The 18,488-nt window shown below is 43.0% G+C and overlaps 1 protein-coding gene across 3 annotated transcripts in view; it reads right to left on the reverse strand.

The window, feature by feature from the left end:
* Positions 1-18,488, reverse strand: part of sytl5 (synaptotagmin-like 5) — a 90,432-nt gene that overhangs the window by 41,611 nt on the left and 30,333 nt on the right. For all 3 annotated transcript variants that reach the window (XM_029639744.2, XM_029639738.2, XM_029639749.2), the window contains exons 2-5: positions 7,714-8,136; positions 3,405-3,620; positions 2,855-3,088; positions 2,295-2,456 (exon numbers count right to left, since the gene is read on the reverse strand). In XM_029639744.2, coding sequence (XP_029495604.1) covers positions 2,295-2,456; positions 2,855-3,088; positions 3,405-3,620; positions 7,714-7,832 — 731 coding nt within the window. In that variant the 5' untranslated portion in view covers positions 7,833-8,136. The remainder of the gene's footprint in view (positions 1-2,294; positions 2,457-2,854; positions 3,089-3,404; positions 3,621-7,713; positions 8,137-18,488) is intronic.

Consider the following 18,488-nt stretch of genomic DNA (forward strand, 5'->3'; position numbering starts at 1 on the left):
GGACAAGACGGAATACACCATCACATTACACATCACTTCCCCCGAGGGCAAGACAGAATACACACCATCACATTAAACATCACTACCCCTGAGGACAAGACAGAATACACCATTACATTACACATCACTACCCCTGAGGACAAGACAGAATACACCATTACATTACACATCACTACCCCTGAGGACAAGACAGAATACACCATTACATTACACATCACTACCCCTGAGGACAAGACAGAATACACCATTACATTACACATCACTTCCCCTGAGGACAAGACAGAATACACACCATCACATTAAACATCACTACCCCTGAGGACAAGATAGAATACACCATCACATTACTACCCCTGAGGACAAGACAGAATACACCATCACATTAAACATCACTACCCCTGAGGACAAGACAGAATACACCATCAAATTAAACATCACTACCCCTGAGGACAAGACAGAATACACACCATCAAATTAAACATCACTACCCCTGAGGACAAGACAGAATACACCATCAAATTAAACATCACTACCCCTGAGGACAAGACAGAATACACCATCACATTACTACCCCTGAGGACAAGACAGAATACACACCATCACATTAAACATAGGACAAGACACCATCACATTAAACATCACTACCCCTGAGGACAAGACAGAATACACCATCAAATTAAACATCACTACCCCTGAGGACAAGACAGAATACACACCATCACATTAAACATCACTACCCCTGAGGATAAGACATAATACACACCATCACATTAAACATCACTACCCCTGAGGACAAGACAGAATACACCATTACATTACACATCACTACCCCTGAGGACAAGACAGAATACACCATCACATTAAACATCACTACCCCTGAGGACAAGACAGAATACACACCATCACATTAAACATCACCACCCCTGAGGACAAGACAGAATACACACCATCACATTAAACATCACCACCCCTGAGGACAAGACAGAATACACACCATCACATTAAACATCACCACCCCTGAGGACAAGACAGAATACACACCATCACATTAAACATCACTACCCCTGAGGACAAGACAGAATACACACCATCACATTAAACATCACCACCCCTGAGGACAAGACAGAATACACACCATCACATTAAACATCACTACCCCTGAAGACAAGACAGAATACACCATCACATTAAACATCACTACCCCTGAGGACAAGACAGAATATACACCATCACATTAAACATCACTACCCCTGAAGACAAGACAGAATACACACCATCACATTAAACATCACCACCCCTGAGGACAAGACAGAATACACATCATCACATTAAACATCACTACCCCTGAGGACAAGACAGAATACACACCATCACATTAAACATCACTACCCCTGAGGACAAGACAGAATACACCATTACATTACACATCACTACCCCTGAGGACAAGACAGAATACACCATTACATTACACATCACTACCCCTGAGGACAAGACAGAATACACACCATCACATTAAACATCACTACCCCTGAGGACAAGACAGAATACACATCATCACATTAAACATCACTGCCCCTGAGGACAAAACAGAATACACACCATCACATTAAACATCACTACCCCTGAGGACAAGACAGAATACACATCATCACATTAAACATCACTGCCCCTGAGGACAAAACAGAATACACACCATCACATTAAACATCACTACCCCTGAGGACAAAACAGAATACACACCATTACATTACACATCACTACCCCTGAGGACAAGACAGAATACACCACATTACACATCACCACCCCTGAAGACAAGACAGAATACACATAATCACATTAAACATCACTACCCCTGAGGACAAGACAGAATACACACCATCACATTACACATCACTGCCCCTGAGGACAAGACAGAATACACACCATCACATTACACATCACCACCCCTGAGGACAAGACAGAATACACACCATCACATTAAACATCACTACCCCTGAGGACAAGACAGAATACACACCATCACATTAAACATCACACACACTGGGATAACACATGAGATTCAGATGATTATTCATCAACATATGGTTAAATTGGAAATCCAGAGTGGGGGAGCCCTATTTGTGTTTCCTATTTGTGTTTCTTTCACCTATCCAGTAACATCAACTGAGTGGAGACAAGGCAAGGAAGGAGATGATGAACGTAAGGAGACGATGTAAAGAACTTCCTTTAGACAGTGGAGATGTGCCTGTTGTGGGTGTTACTTGCATGAGTGTGGTTTGGTGATTTGTCCTCACCTATGTGAGTGAGGCGCTGAGCGGGTTGTGGAGCGTGGTGCAGACCGGGCACTGCGTACGCTGTGTGTGTCTGTGTCGGGGACAGGAGCACACACACTCCCACCCTGCACCCCGTTCTCTGGCTTCAGGCTGGGACGGCTGCCCTTCTTATCCATCAATATCCTAGGATCCAACAGAACTAGTCACTACACACACACATCAGACTGTGGTGTGTGTGTGTGTGTGTGTGTGTGTGTGTGTGTGTGTGTGTGTGTGTGTGTGTGTGTGTGTGTGTGTGTGTGTGTGTGTGTGTGTGTGAATGCAATACGAAACCCATTCTCTGATGGAAGCCCAACTTTCCACTTGCTTGTGTAGTAGATTACTCTTTATATTAAATCTGTGCAGTGATCTTCTCCTGTGTCTTTTAATTATATTGTAAATGGTCAAACTGTGATTGACAACTGATTACATGTTGAAGTAATCCAGCCCAAACCTGTTGGTGTACATACTGTATGTGTTTGTATGTGTGTATGCGTGTGTATTTGTTTGTATGTGTGTCTGTATGTGTGTGTGTTTCTCACCCTTTCCCTTTCCTCTTGGCACCATCCACCAGGTTCCTCACGGCACTTCTTCCTGATTTTGGGGTGTCAGGCCTCTCAGGTGAGTCAGCTGGCACTGGGGACTTCCTGTGGGGGCTTCCTGCGGGGCTGCTCATGATAGACTGTTTGACCACATCACTGCTGAGCACTGTCCCCTTGTCAAACCGCTTGGACCGCTCCTCTAGGAACCACTCCCCGGTCACCACCTTCAGCTCCCTGCCAATCAGAGACACAGGGGACCCCTGACCTCTGACCCCTGTACGGTACACTGACCTCTCAACTTTAACCCTGGCTTTAACCGGCTCTTATGTTCACGTCAATCGGCCCACATAAGTGATAACGCCATGTGACAGAGCAAATGAAGACAGCTGCAGAGTGGTTAAACAACAAATAGGAGCCATCTGGCCTTAAATAAAACACACACACAGACACACACATACACCCACATACACACACACAGTCACACACACACACCCAACTGTTAGTAGTGCTAAACCATGGCCTGTCCCCTGATACCTTTGCCCAGACTCACAAGACTTTGGCACAGATGGAGCACTTCCAATGCTTTGCTTTAGGGGCCATCACGCGACAGTCGCTGCAGACACGCTGTAGACACTGCTCACAGAGCTCCCCGCGGTCGAAAATCAGGCCCAGGCCCTTCAGGCAACGGGCGCATTGACGCTCCCCAACCTCTTGGGGGCGCCGCGAACCCTTACGCCTGATCTCCACCAGCTCATTCTTCAGCTTCCTACAACAGAGAGAAACAGAGGAAGAACACTGATCAAGTTTGTTATTGTCACTAATTATTACAACCACGGTTGTAGTAGTTGTTGTGATGTTGTGGTCGTATTGTGATTATAGTAGTTGTTGTGATCATATTGTGATTGTAGTAGTTGTGGTCATATTGTGATTGTAGTGGTTGTTGTGATGTGGTCGTATTGTGATTGTAGTAGTTGTTGTGATCATATTGTGATTGTGGTAGTTGTTGTGATATTGTGATTGTAGTTGTTGTGATGTTGTGATTGTAGTTGTTGTGATGTTGTGGTCGTACTGTGATTGTAGTAGTTGTTGTGATCATTGTGATTGTAGTAGTTGTTGTGATCGTATTGTGATTGTAGATGTTGTGAAGTTGTGATTGTAGTTGTTGTGATGTTGTGATTGTAGTAGTTGTGATGTTGTGGTCATATTGTGATTGTAGTGGTTGTTGTGATGTGGTCGTATTGTGATTGTAGTAGTTGTTGTGATCATATTGTGATTGTAGTAGTTGTTGTGATCGTATTGTGATTGTAGATGTTGTGAAGTTGTGATTGTAGTTGTGAAGTTGTGGTCGTATTGTGATTGTAGTAGTTGTGATCGTATTGTGATTGTAGTTGTTGTGAAGTTGTGGTCATATTGTGATTGTAGTTGTTGTGAAGTTGTGGTCGTATTGTGATTGTAGTAGTTGTTGTGATTGTAGTTGTTGTGAAGTTGTAGTCGTATTGTGATTGTACTTGTTGTGAAGGTGTGGTCGTATTGTGATTGTAGTTGTTGTCAAGTTGTGGTCATATTGTGATTGTAGTGGTTGTGAACTTGTGGTCGTATTGTGATTGTAGTTGTTGTGGTCGTATTGTGATTGTAGTTGTTGTGAACTTGTGGTCGTAGTTTGATTGTAGTTGTTGTGAAGCTGTGGTCGTATTGTGATTGTAGTAGTTGTTGTGATGTTGTGGTCATATTGTGGTTGCAGTAGTTGTGATCGTATTGCGATTGTAGTTGTTGTGAAGTTGTTGTCATATTGTGATTGTAGTAGTTGTGAACTTCTGGTCGTATTATGATTGTAATAGTTGTGGTCGTATTGTGATTGTAGTTGTTGTGAAGTTGTGGTCTTATTGTGATTGTAGTTGTTGTGAAGTTGTGGTCGTATTGTTATTGTAGTTGTGAAGTTGTGGTTGTATTGTGATTGTAGTAGTTGTTGTGATCGTATTGTGATTGTTTTAGTTGTGAAGTTATGGTCGTATTGTGATTGTAGTGGTCATATTGTGATTGTAGTAGTTGTTGTGATTGTAGTTGTTGTGAAGTTGTGGTTGTATTGTGTTTGTAGTAGTTGTTGTGATCATATTGTGATTGTAGTTGTTGTGATGTTGTGGCCATACTGTGATTGTAGTAGTTATTGTGATGTTGTGGTCATATTGTGATTGCAGTAGTTGTTGTGATGTAGTTGTCGTAAAGTTGTGGTTGTATTGTGATTGTAGTAGTTGTTGCGATTGTAGTTGTTGTGATGTTGTGGTCGTATTGTGATTGTAGTTGTTGTGGTCGTATTGTGATTGTAGTTGTTGTGAAGTTGTGGTCGTAGTTTGATTGTAGTTGTTGTGAAGTTGTGGTCGTAGTTTGATTGTAGTTGTTGTGAAGTTGTGGTCGTATTGTGATTGTAGTAGTTGTTGTGATCGTATTGCGATTGTAGTTGTTGTGAAGTTGTTGTCATATTGTGATTGTAGTAGTTGTGAAGTTCTGGTCGTATTATGTTTGTAATAGTTGTGGTCGTATTGTGATTGTAGTTGTTGTGAAGTTGTGGTCTTATTGTGATTGTAGTTGTTGTGAAGTTGTGGTCGTATTGTTATTGTAGTTGTGAAGTTGTGGTTGTATTGTGATTGTAGTAGTTGTTGTGATCGTATTGTGATTGTTTTAGTTGTGAAGTTATGGTCGTATTGTGATTGTAGTGGTCATATTGTGATTGTAGTAGTTGTTATGATCATATTGTGATTGTAATTGTTGTGAAGTTGTGGTCGTATTGTGATTGTAGTTGTTGTATTGTGATTGTAGTTGTTGTGAAGTTGTGGTCGTATTTTGATTGTAGTTGTGAAGTTGTGGTCCTATTGTGATTGTAGTTGTTGTGATGATCATATTGTGATTGTAGTTGTTGTGATGTTGTGGTCATACTGTGATTGTTGTAGTTGTGGTCATATTGTGATTGCACTAGTTGTGATCGTATTGTGATTGTAATTGTTGTGAAGTTGTGGTCGTATTGTGATTGTAGTTGTTGTATTGTGATTGTAGTTGTTGTGAAGTTGTGGTCGTATTTTGATTGTAGTTGTGAAGTTGTGGTCCTATTGTGATTGCAGTAGTTGTTATGATCATATTGTGATTGTAGTTGTTGTGATGTTGTGGTCATACTGTGATTGTTGTAGTTGTTGTGGTCATATTGTGATTGCACTAGTTGTTGTGATCGTATTGTGATTGTAATTGTTGTGCAGTTGTGGTCGTATTGTGATTGTAGTAGTTGTGAAGTTGTGGTCGTATTGTGATTGTAGTTGTTGTGAAGTTGTGATTGTAGTTGTTGTGAAGTTGTGGTCGTATTGTTATTGTAGTTGTTGTGAAGTTGTGATCGTATTGTGATTGTAGTTGTTGTGATGTTGTGGTCATATTGTGGTTGTAGTTGTGAAGTTGTGGTTGTATTGTGATTGTAGTAGTTGTTGTGATCGTATTGTGATTGTTTTAGTTGTGAAGTTATGGTCGTATTGTGATTGTAGTTGTTGTATTGTGATTGTAGTTGTTGTGAAGTTGTGGTTGTCTTGTGATTGTAGTTGTTGTGGTTGTATTGTGATTGTAGTAGTTGTTGTGATCGTATTGTGATTGTAGTTGTTGTGAAGTTGTGATCGTATTGTGATTGTAGTTGTTGTGGTTGTATTGTGATCGTAGTAGTTGTTGTGATTGTAGTTGTTGTGGTTGTATTGTAATTGTAGTAGTTGTTGTGATTGTAGTTGTTGTGAAGTTGTGGTCGTATTGTCATTGTAGTAGTTGTTGTGATCGTATTGTGATTGTAGTTGTTGTGAAGTTGTGATCCTATTGTGATTGTAATTGTTGTGAAGTTGTGGTCGTATTGTCATTGTAGTAGTTGTTGTGATCGTATTGTGATTGTAGTTGTTGTGAAGTTGTGATCCTATTGTGATTGTAATTGTTGTGAAGTTGTGGTCGTATTGTGATTGTAATTGTTGTGAAGTTGTGGTCGTATTGTGATTGTAATTGTTGTGAAGTTGTGGTCGTATTGTGATTGTAATTGTTGTGAAGTTGTGGTCCTATTGTGATTGTAATTGTTGTGAAGTTGTGGTCGTATTGTGATTGTAGTAGTTGTTGTGATCGTATTGTGATTGTAATTGTTGTGAAGTTGTGGTCGTATTGTGATTGTAATTGTTGTGAAGTTGTGGTCGTATTGTGATTGTAATTGTTGTGAAGTTGTGGTCGTATTGTGATTGTAGTAGTTGTTGTGATCGTATTGTGATTGTAGTTGTTGTGAAGTTGTGGTCGTATTGTGATTGTAATTGTTGTGAAGTTGTGGTCGTATTGTGATTGTAATTGTTGTGAAGTTGTGGTCGTATTGTGATTGTAAGTTGTTGTGGTTGTTGTGATTGTAGTTGTGGTTGTGTATTGTGATTGTAGTAGTTGTTGTGATCGTATTGTGATTGTAGTTGTTGTGAAGTTGTGGTCGTATTGTGATTGTAGTTGTTGTGAAGTTGTGGTCGTATTGTGATTGTAATTGTTGTGAAGTTGTGGTCGTATTGTCATTGTAGTAGTTGTTGTGGTCGTATTGTGATTGTAGTTGTTGTGAAGTTGTGATCCTATTGTGATTGTAATTGTTGTGAAGTTGTGATCCTATTGTGATTGTAGTTGTTGTGAAGTTGTGGTCGTATTGTGATTGTAATTGTTGTGAAGTTGTGGTCGTATTGTGATTGCAGAGGTACGAATAAGGATGATGATTACGATAAAAAAAATCCTCATCAACATCAAGAAAGTTGTAGTAGTAGATGTATCATTGTAGTGGATTGTACAGTGATGACGATGAAAATGATGAAGACTTATTCTGCCCTCACCGTATCCTCTTCTCCTCTAGTTTCCTTAGTTTCTCGTCCTTCTGCAGGACTCCGAGGATCATCTCTCGCTCATGCTCCAGCAGGAACGAGAGGTTCAGCTCCTCAGCACTCTTCTCCATTGGTCCGTCGCTCTCCAAACCAGCCAATTAGAAAAGCCGAGGTGACACAGAAGGCGTAGTCACATGCAGGGGTGTCAGAGGGCAGCTACATGACCTCACTCAGCATTCCATTAGGTTTCCTTTAGCGTTCTGTTAGCGTTATCATGGTCTCTGTGTAAAGCAGGATGTTCTCCAGATTATCCAAGGTTCCTCTAGTATGTTCTTCTCCTTATCTTGTTTCTCTCTGGTGTATCAGACAAACCGCCAATCACACAGCAGTTACTGTATCCCCAAAGACTGGTCCACAGCCTGCCTAAACCTGATCCTGTTCAAAACACAACACAACACAAACTGTTGTTAGAGATCTCTGAAGTTAGAGTCTGCAGCTGACCCTTGATGTTAGAGTCTGGTCGAACAACCTATTGAGCTCATAGTTAATCTCTGGTCTAATCACATTCCCACTGTGTTGAAGCTCTAATGAACAGACAGTCGATATTGATTGTCAGGAGGATTACCATGGTAACTACTACAGTCTAACAGCCCCTGACAATCCTACCATCACCCAATCAGTCTGAACATCTCACACCCCAGGCTTAACACACACCATCACCTTCATCACTCTATACCAGTTAACCTTATCAAATGACCTACCAAATTAGTCTAATTAATAGCTGTTAATACTAATGGATACACACGCACGCAGGCATGCACTTGGACACAGACACACACAGTATGCACCTGTCCTCTTAAACGAAAGTAAGTCCACTGGGTACTTGGCCTTCAGCGGCGGTGCAAATGTCAGCCCGTCTCCAGCTGCAGTGCACCATGGGAATGCTAACTGGCTCATTACTGCACGCCACTGTCAACAATGAGTACTGCTGTTATTTCAAAGACACACACACACACACACACACACACACACACACAGGATGATCTTCTTTGATTAAAAGTACACAGACATTTTTGTATATACACCAGCTGTGCTATCTGTGTCAAATCTGTAGTTTAGAAGAATCTGGGTGATTACCCAATGTGTTTCAGCAACCATGATCAATAGTTAATTGTCTAATCTATATGCACCCTCCTCTACTGGAGTGAGAGAGAAACGGATAAATAAATACAATGTAATGATTTTGTTTACAGATGTTCCGTTTTGATCGTTCCCTGAATAACACTGGAGCATAATAGGGACTGAAGTGACATTGGTTCATCCTGTAATTATGATTCAGATTTTCAAGGGCTGATGATCTGCTTTCAAGTCGCTGACACAGAGAGATGGAGAGGGTGATGGAGGGATAAAATAACATAGGAGAGACAGGTCAGCGAAGAGGCGGAAGGACGAAGGACGAGAAAGATGGGAGAGTGATGGAGATAGAAGAAAAGGAATGAATCAGGGAGCAGACAGACTGAAATGAATGAATCAGGGGGCAGACAGACTGAAAGGAATTAATCAGGGGGCAGACAGACTGAAAGGAATGAATCAGGGGGCAGACAGACTGAAAGGAATGGGAGGAGAGATGGAAGAGAGCAACTGAGGGAGAGGTGAGAAAACTTAGGTCTTCTGTCTGTGAAGACCATGAGAATATAAGCAAAATGGACATGGTATCATACCAAGCAAGACTAACATGATTGCACAGGTGTGAAAGACTGGGGTTTCTGAAGCCCAAAAATGGTATATGTCTTTATGCAAATGAGACATGAGTATAATATAAGCAAATTTACAGATGAAGTTTTTATAGCTACAGCAGTGATGCATTGCCTCACCAGAGGCATAAACACCAATATGTGTCCGCTAGTGATTTATCTAGACAAGCACCTTGATTGTTCTATTCTTTGTACCATGTGAAAAACTTAAATCACATTATCAAAACAATCAACACACATCCACTGTGCGTGTAGAGTGTGTGGGTTCACTTTGTGTGTGTGTGTGTGTGTGTGTGTGTGTGTGTGTGTGAGGAGGGAGGGAGAAGAGGGAGAAGGAGAACTTCCTGACAGGCCGACCCCAGGTGGTGAAGGTAGGCAACAACACCTCCGCTACGCTGATCCATAACACGTGGGGCCCACAAGGGTATGTACTCAGCCCCCTCCTGTCCTCCCTGTTCACCCATGACTACTTGGCCAAGCACGTCTCCAATTGAGAGCCTCCTATCGGGCTGTACCACTGCCTGGTATGGCAACTGCACCTTTCTTTTTCTTCTTGGAGATTTGCGTGTATTGTTTTGTAATGTTAGATTTGTTATTAGATTTGAGTGAAAGATGAGATGAAAGTGAGAGCAGAGGGAAAGTGTCAATGCCATCCTCCATCCATCCCTCCATTTATACCGGTCTATTTCAACCTCATCCTGTCTTCTCTCTCTCCTCCCCTCTCCACTCCCCCTCTTTACATAAACTAGAAGCTAATGAAGAGGCACAGCCACCTCTGTCAAATCTGTCTCAGCCCAGGAGCCACTGAGGTGTTTGTGATTAGCATATCAAGTGGTGCTGTGCTGCTCCTCCACAACAACTGACAGATGAATCAACAGCCAGAGACACTAAATGGCTGTTTGGTTAAGCGACAGACAGTGAACATCAACAAGGTTTACCTTTGGTTTGAGTCAATCTGAGTATCAAACAGTACACTGCACTGCAGCATTTCTCCAGAGTCCTGCATTCTGAGAACATACACACTTCACAGTCTACTCTACAACATCAGTTACCATTTCCTGGGGAATTCTTTAAGTCACTTAGAAAAATGTTTTCCGCCAAGACTTTGTCTGATAAGTCTTGTTAATGTAAATGTGAGTGCATTCCATCTTAGTGAGATGAAGCGTGTGTGTGGATGAGTGAGAGAGTGTGTGTGTGTGTGTGTGGATGAGTGAGAGTGTGTGTGTGTGTGTGTGGATGAGTGAGAGTGTGTGTGTGTGTGTGTGGATGAGTGAGAGTGTGTGTGTGTGTGTGTGGATGAGTGAGAGTGTGTGTGTGTGTGTGTGTGGATGAGTGAGAGTGTGTGTGTGTGTGTGTGTGGATGAGTGAGAGTGTGTGTGTGTGTGTGTCCCACTGCGCACAGAAGTCAGATCAATGTCTATTTTTCGATTTACATTTGGTTGAGTTGTTAACTAAGATGAATTAAATGTGAAATCACCAAACAATGTCACCATGACATTGGATTTAGGTTACAAGTTGGGTGAAAAAGATATGGAATTCCCTTACGTTGATGACTTTTAAAAAATCCAATCAGTTTTCCACGTTGATTCAACGTCATCATATTGCATTTCTTTGTTGAAATGAGGAAACAAGTTGTGTGTGTGTGTGTATGTGTGTGTACGTGCACTGTTGTGTGTGTGTGTGTGTGTATGTGTGTGTGTGTGTACGTACACTGTTGTGTGTGCTGTTTGTGCACACCCTTATGCGGTAGGACTTGGGTAGCACTGTGCCTTTGTTTCTCTATGACTCAGAGGGAACAGAAGCAAATACAATCCTCATTACACGCACTGCTCTATATGAGGTTACACTCAGACTTCACAACAGACACACACATACATTGCCTTGCAAAAGCATTCATCCCCTGTCATGATTGTCGTATGTGTGAGACCAAGGCGCAGCGTGGTATGTGTACATTCTCTTTTAATGAATGAAACACTTAACAAAAACAACAAAACTAAACGTGAAGCTATACAACTTAGTGCAGATAGGCAACTAAACATAGTCAAGATCCCACAACACAAATGAGGAAAAAATGGCTACCTAAATATGATCCCCAATCAGAGACACAAATAAACAGCTGTCTCTGATTGGGAACCATCTCAGGCCAACGTAGACATACAAAAACCCCATGACATACAAAAACCCTAGACATACAAAAACTAGAGTACCCATCCTAGTCACACCCTGACCTAAACAAAATATATAGAAAAACAGAGATATCTAAGGACAGGGCGTGACATCCCCCTTGGCATTTTTCTTATTTTGTTGCATTACAACCTGTAATTTAAATGGATTTTTATTTGCATTTCATGTAATGGACATACACAAAATAGTCCAAATTGGTGAAGTGAAATGAAAAAAAGAACTTGTTTAAAAAAAAATCTAAACAATTAAAACTTCAAAGTGGTGCGTGCATATACTATGAAGCCCCTAAATAATATCTGGTGCAACCAATTATCTTCAGATGTCGCATAATTAGTTAAATAAAGTCCACCTGTTTGCAATCTAAATGTCACATGATCTGTCACATGATCTCAGTATATATACACCTGTTCTGAAAGGCCCCAGATTCTGCAATACCACTAGCAAGGGGCACCATCAAGCAAGCAGCACTATAAAGACCAAGGAGCTCACTAAACAGGTCAGGGACAAAGTTGTGGAGAAGTACAGATCAGGGTTGGGTTATAAAAAACGTTGAACATCCCATGGAGCACCATTAAATCCATTATTAAAAAATTGAAAGAATATGGCACCACAACAAACCTGCCAAGAGAGGGTTGCAAACCAAAACTCACGGACCAGGCAAGGAGGGCATTAATCAGAGGCAACAAAGAGACCAAAGATAACCCTGAAGGAGCTGCAAAGCTCCACAGCGGAGATTGGAGTATCTGTCCATAGGACCACTTTAAGCTGTACACTCCACAAAGCTGGGCTTTACAGAATATTGTCCAGAAAAAAAAGCCATTGCTTAAAGAAAGAAATAAGCAAACACTTTTGGTGTTTGCCAAAAGGCACGTGGGAGACTCCACAAACATATGGAAGAATGTACTCTGGTCAGATGAGACAAAAATGTAGCTTTTTGGCCATCATGGAAAATGCTATGTCTGGCGCAAACCCAATACCTATCATCACCCCGAAAAACGAGGGACTGGAAAACTGGTCAGAATTGAAGGAATGATGGATGGGGCTAAATACAGGGAAATTCTTGAGGGAAACCTGTTTCAGTCTTCCAGAGATTTGAGACTGGGACGGAGGTTCACCTTCCAGCAGGACAATGACCCTAAGCATACTGCTAAAGCAACACTCAAGTTGTTTAAGGGGAAATATTTAAATGTTTTGGAATGGCCTAGTCAAAGCCCAGACCTCAATCCAATTGAGAATCTGTGGTATGACTTAAAGATTGCTGTGCACCAGCGGATCCCCTCCAACTTACATTTTACATTTACATTTAAGTCATTTAGCAGACGCTCTTATCCAGAGCGACTTACAAATTGGTGCTTTCACCGTATGACATCCAGTGGAACAGCCACTTTACAATAGTGCATCTAGGTCTTTTAAGGGGGGGGTGAGAAGGATTACTTTATCCTATCCTAGGTATTCCTTAAAGAGGTGGGAAGGAGCTGGAGCAGTTTTGCCTTGAAGAATGGGCAAAAATCCCAGTGGCTAGATGTGCCAAGCTTATAGAGACATACCCCAAGAGACTTGCAGCTGTAATTGCTGCAAAAGGTGGCTCTACAAAGTATTGACTTTGGGGGGGTGAATAGTTATGCACGCTCAAGTTTTCTGTTTTTTGTTGTCTTATTTCTTGCTTGTTTTACAATAAAGAATATGTTGCATCTTCAAAGTGGCATGTTGTGTAAATCAAATGATACAAACCCCCCCAAAACTCTATTTTAATTCTAGGTTGTAAGGCAACAAAATAGGAAAAGTGCCAAGGGGGGTGAATACTTTTGCAAGCCACTGTATACACACACATGTCTCTAAGGTCCTCATCTTATGTAACCTGTAGTTACACTTTATCTGCAATATCTTAGAACATCCCAACATCCGGACTGATTCAGTGCACTTCTTGACAGCCATACTGTGATGATTACAACCTATCCAAACCAGAAACCGTGGATAGATGGCATTTAATCCTGGCAAGGTGACTGGGAACATGGACAAGTACAAACAATCCAGCCTTCATAAGGCAATCAAAGAGGCAAAATGTCAGTACAGAGACAAAGTGGAGTCGCAATTCAATGGCTCAGAAATGAGAAGTATGTCTCAGGGACTCCAGACAATCACGGATTATGAAGGGAAAACCAGCCACGTTGCGGACACCGACAATCTAAACACCTTCTTTACCCGCTTCGAGGAAAACACAGTGCAGCCAACGTGGGCCACCACCGATCACGAGGACTGGGAGCTCTCGTTTTCCGTGGCAGATGTGAGAGTTAACCCTCACAAGGCTTCCAGCCCAGATGGATCCCAAGCCGCGTCCTCAGAGCATGTACAGACCAGCTGGCTGGAGTGTTTACGGACATATTCAATCTCTCCCTATCCCAGTCTGTTGTCCCTATCCCTATTCCACTTGCTTCAAGATATCCATCATTATTCCTGTACCCAAGAAAGCGAAGGTAACTTAACTAAAGTACTATTGCCCCGTAGCAGAACATTTCTGTCATCATAAAGTGCTTTGAGAGGCTAGTTAAGGATCATATCACCTCCACCTTACCCGACCTCCTAGACCCATTACAACTTGCATACTGCCCCAACAGATGTCGAGTTAACTAAAGGTGAAATAAAAATCAATTTAAAAAATCCACAGATGATGCCATCGCCATCGTACTGCACAGTGCCCTATCCCATCTGGACAAGATATATACCTATGTAAGAATGCTGTTCAGACTACAGCTCAGCCTTCAATACCATAGCACCCTCCAAGCTCATCAGTAAGCTTGGTGCCCTGGGTCAGAACCCCGCCCTCTGCAACTGGGTCCTAGACTTCCTGATAGGCCGTCCCCAGCTGGTGAAGGTAGGCAACAACACAAGGTAGGAGCACACCCCTATCCACATTGACGGGGCCGCATTGGAGAGGGTGAAAATCTTCAAGTTCCTTGGCGTGCACATCACTGACAACCTGAAACGGTCCATCCACACAGACGGTGTGGTGAAGAAGGTGCAACAGCACCTCTTCAAACACAGGAGGCTGAAGAAATTTGGCTTGGCCCCTAAGACTCCCACAAACTTCTACGATGCACCATTAAGAAAATCCTGTTGGGCTGTATCACCGTCTGGTACGGCCAGTGCACCTCCCTCAACCGCAGGGCTCTCCAGAGAGTGGTTTGGTCAGCCCAACGTGTTATCTGAGGCACACTGCCTGCCCTCCAGGACACCAACAGCACCCGGTGTCACAGGAAGGCCAAGAAGATCCTCAAGGACAACAACCACCCGAGCCACAGCCTGTTCACCCCACTACCATCTAGAAGGCGGGGACAGTACAGGTGCATCCAAGCTGGGACCGAGAGACAGAAAAACAGCTTCAATCTCCAGGCCATCAGACTGTGAAACAGTCGAGCTCCACCCAGTACCCTACCCTGAACCTTAGTCACTGTTCTAGCCAGCTACCACCCAATACTCAACCCTGCACCTTAGAAACTGCTTCCCTATGTACACTTTAATAATGTTTACATACTGTATCCTAGTCAAGGCCTATTCTATATAACTACTGCTGTACACACCTTTTCTATTCATATACTGCCCATCATTTCTAGAGTATACACACCATTATATACATATATATTTATATACCGGAAAATGACATTGCTCCATTCTAATATTTTATATTTCTTAATCCCTTTCTTTCGATTTCTTAAAAATGAACATGTATTGTTTTGTACGGTCAGGTATTACCGCACCGTTGAATCTAGAAACATAAGCATTTTGCTACACCTGCGTTAACATCTGCTATATATGCATATGCAACCAATACCTTTTGATTTGATCTATGGCGTGTGAGAGCTGACTCATGTTAGCAGCCTTGAACAACAATGTCTATTGATTCAATACATGTTTTATTTGATTTGACTTGGTGCCATTCATTTTGGTGCTGTGGTGCACTACTGTGTCTACAGTGCCTGTCTCTTTACACCAGACTGTTGATACAGCAGCTGCTATGGTATTGTGTGGGAGTGGGAGCCCTCCTTCAGTACACAGTTACACACACTACAGATGTATTGTCTTAATTTGATCACCCTACTGTAGGAGAATTTTCCTGAAATGCAGGAAATGTAAAACTTCTAGTGTATTTGAGGTTTAAAACAGCTTCTAAAGTTTGTCATTTCCAATTTGAAATTTCAGACAATTTTCCATTAAAAAAAATCAAATTCAACCCCTACAAAAATGTCCATTAACTATAATTCACATTTCCTGTTGCTGCAGGATCATTTTCCTGCTGTAGAAAACTGGCTCAAATGAAGATCCTCCATCTGTAACAGTCTCTCTGAAGTCGTCTCTGCCCTGAGCAAATACAATGTCCAGAAAGGTCTAAACCTCAGCCTCTAACCAGAGGCACCGCACTCTGCACTCAACCAATAAAGGGTTAGGACAAAGCCTTTCAAATACGGTTCTTGACTTACTGCTTCTTTCCTCGTCTCCTCATCTTTGTTTTCTTCAGTTCTGTTTCTTGGACTTCTCTCTCTGATCATTAACTAATTGCTTAATGTCATTGATTGACCATTCACTGTCCACTCACCCGAGGTCCCAGGTCTGAATCAGTACCTGATTAGAGGTGAAGGATAGAAACCAGCAGGCCAGAGTCTAAATACCTCTGGGTCATGAGTCAAGACACGATAAAAACAGAGATTTCTTGGTTCAGTGTGGGAGTGGAAGTGGAGGGAGTTTCGTCCCTTGTTACAGCATTATGTAGCACAAGGCTACAGTTCATGGTCTGACTAATGCTTTGTCAATATCGCTTCCATACCACGGTGGGTAGGCAGAAAGGAATGAGTCACCACAAAGTCTGTGGTTTCTTGAATGGCAATCTATGTTAACATTCTTCAGTATGTGGAAGGGAGGTGTCCTGTATGGCTTGTTTCATTATGTGGGTTATGACTGCATTTACATCATAGGGAAAGGCCTGTTGATACCTGGGTGACTGGGCAGCTGCTGATGGACTGGATTCATGTAGCAGATTTCGGAGGCCTCTGCCATTTACATTTAAAGGTGGGTCAATGTGAAGCATCTCATCTGCCTAGGTGACGCACGGCAGCCTTGTGAGCGCCAGCCTGCTCACCCACCACATATCAACTATCAGCTGGGCCCAGTGTGACTTTGAGCCAAGGGTATGGAGTTTTCCTTCCTTTGGTTCAATATGGTTTATAACTACATTTCTATCTGAGAGAATGGACTGTGGATACCCAGGAGACGTTTTGGCTCACTGCAGACAGGTGCATCTATCTACATATTACCCACCACAGGAGAGTGAGGGAGAGTGGCCATGTCCCAGTTGGCAAGAAGCACAAGAAACAAATTAAAGTATGTGTAGAGTGATAACACGCTGCCTATCAATGAGAACAGGAGATAAATGAGACATCTAGTACTTAATAGCAAACACGAACCACACACACACACAACTAAAACAACACAAAAAAATATTAAAACCCATTATGGTAGACAAACAATTCCCCTACAAATGTAATGAGCTTTTCGAAGAGCATTTCTCCCCCACACCCTCTTTCTCCCACTCTCTCAGCTCTCATTTCTACTTTGATATCCCTTGACAGCCTGTACTGTAGAGCTCTAGAGGGAGGAGGAGTGTTACAGACAGCCTCTGGGCACAGCGCTGTACTGTAGAGCTCTAGAGGGAGGAGGAGTGTTACAGATAACCTCTGAGCACAGCGCTGTACTGTCGAGCTCTAGAGCGAGGAGCAGTGTTACAGACAGCCTCTGGGCACAGCGCTGTACTGTAGAGCTCTAGAGGGAGGAGGAGTGTTACAGACAACCTCTGGGAACAGTGCTGTACTGTAGAGCTCTAGAGGGAGGAGGAGTGTTACAGATAACCTCTGGGCACAGCGCTGTACTGTAGAGCTCTAGAGGGAGGAGGAGTGTTACAGACAACCTCTGGGAACAGCGCTGTACTGTAGAGCTCTAGAGCGAGGAGCACCGTTACAGACAACCTCTGGGAACAGCGCTGTACTGTAGAGCTCTAGGGGGAGGAGGAGTGTTACAGACAACCTCTGGGCACAGCGCTGTACTGTCGAGCTCTAGAGGGAGGAGGAGTGTTACAGATAACCTCTGGGAACAGCACTGTACTGTCGAGCTCTAGAGGGAGGAGGAGTGTTACAGATAACCTCTGGGAACAGCGCTGTACTGTAGAGCTCTAGAGGGAGGAGCAGTGTTACAGACAGCCTCTGGGCACAGCGCTGTACTGTAGAGCTCTAGAGGGAGGAGGAGTGTTACAGACAACCTCTGGGAACAGCGCTGTACTGTAGAGCTCTAGAGCGAGGAGCACCGTTACAGACAACCTCTGGGAACAGCGCTGTACTGTAGAGCTCTAGGGGGAGGAGGAGTGTTACAGACAACCTCTGGGCACAGCGCTGTACTGTCGAGCTCTAGAGGGAGGAGGAGTGTTACAGATAACCTCTGGGAACAGCACTGTACTGTCGAGCTCTAGAGGGAGGAGGAGTGTTACAGATAACCTCTGGGAACAGCGCTGTACTGTAGAGCTCTAGAGGGAGGAGCAGTGTTACAGACAGCCTCTGGGCACAGCGCTGTACTGTAGAGCTCTAGAGGGAGGAGGAGTGTTACAGACAACCTCTGGGAACAGCGCTGTACTGTAGAGCTCTAGAGCGAGGAGCACCGTTACAGACAACCTCTGGGAACAGCGCTGTACTGTAGAGCTCTAGGGGGAGGAGGAGTGTTACAGACAACCTCTGGGCACAGCGCTGTACTGTCGAGCTCTAGAGGGAGGAGGAGTGTTACAGATAACCTCTGGGAACAGCACTGTACTGT

This window comes from Oncorhynchus nerka, linkage group LG3 (genome assembly GCF_034236695.1).
Source record: "Oncorhynchus nerka isolate Pitt River linkage group LG3, Oner_Uvic_2.0, whole genome shotgun sequence".
Lineage (NCBI taxonomy): Eukaryota > Metazoa > Chordata > Actinopteri > Salmoniformes > Salmonidae > Oncorhynchus > Oncorhynchus nerka.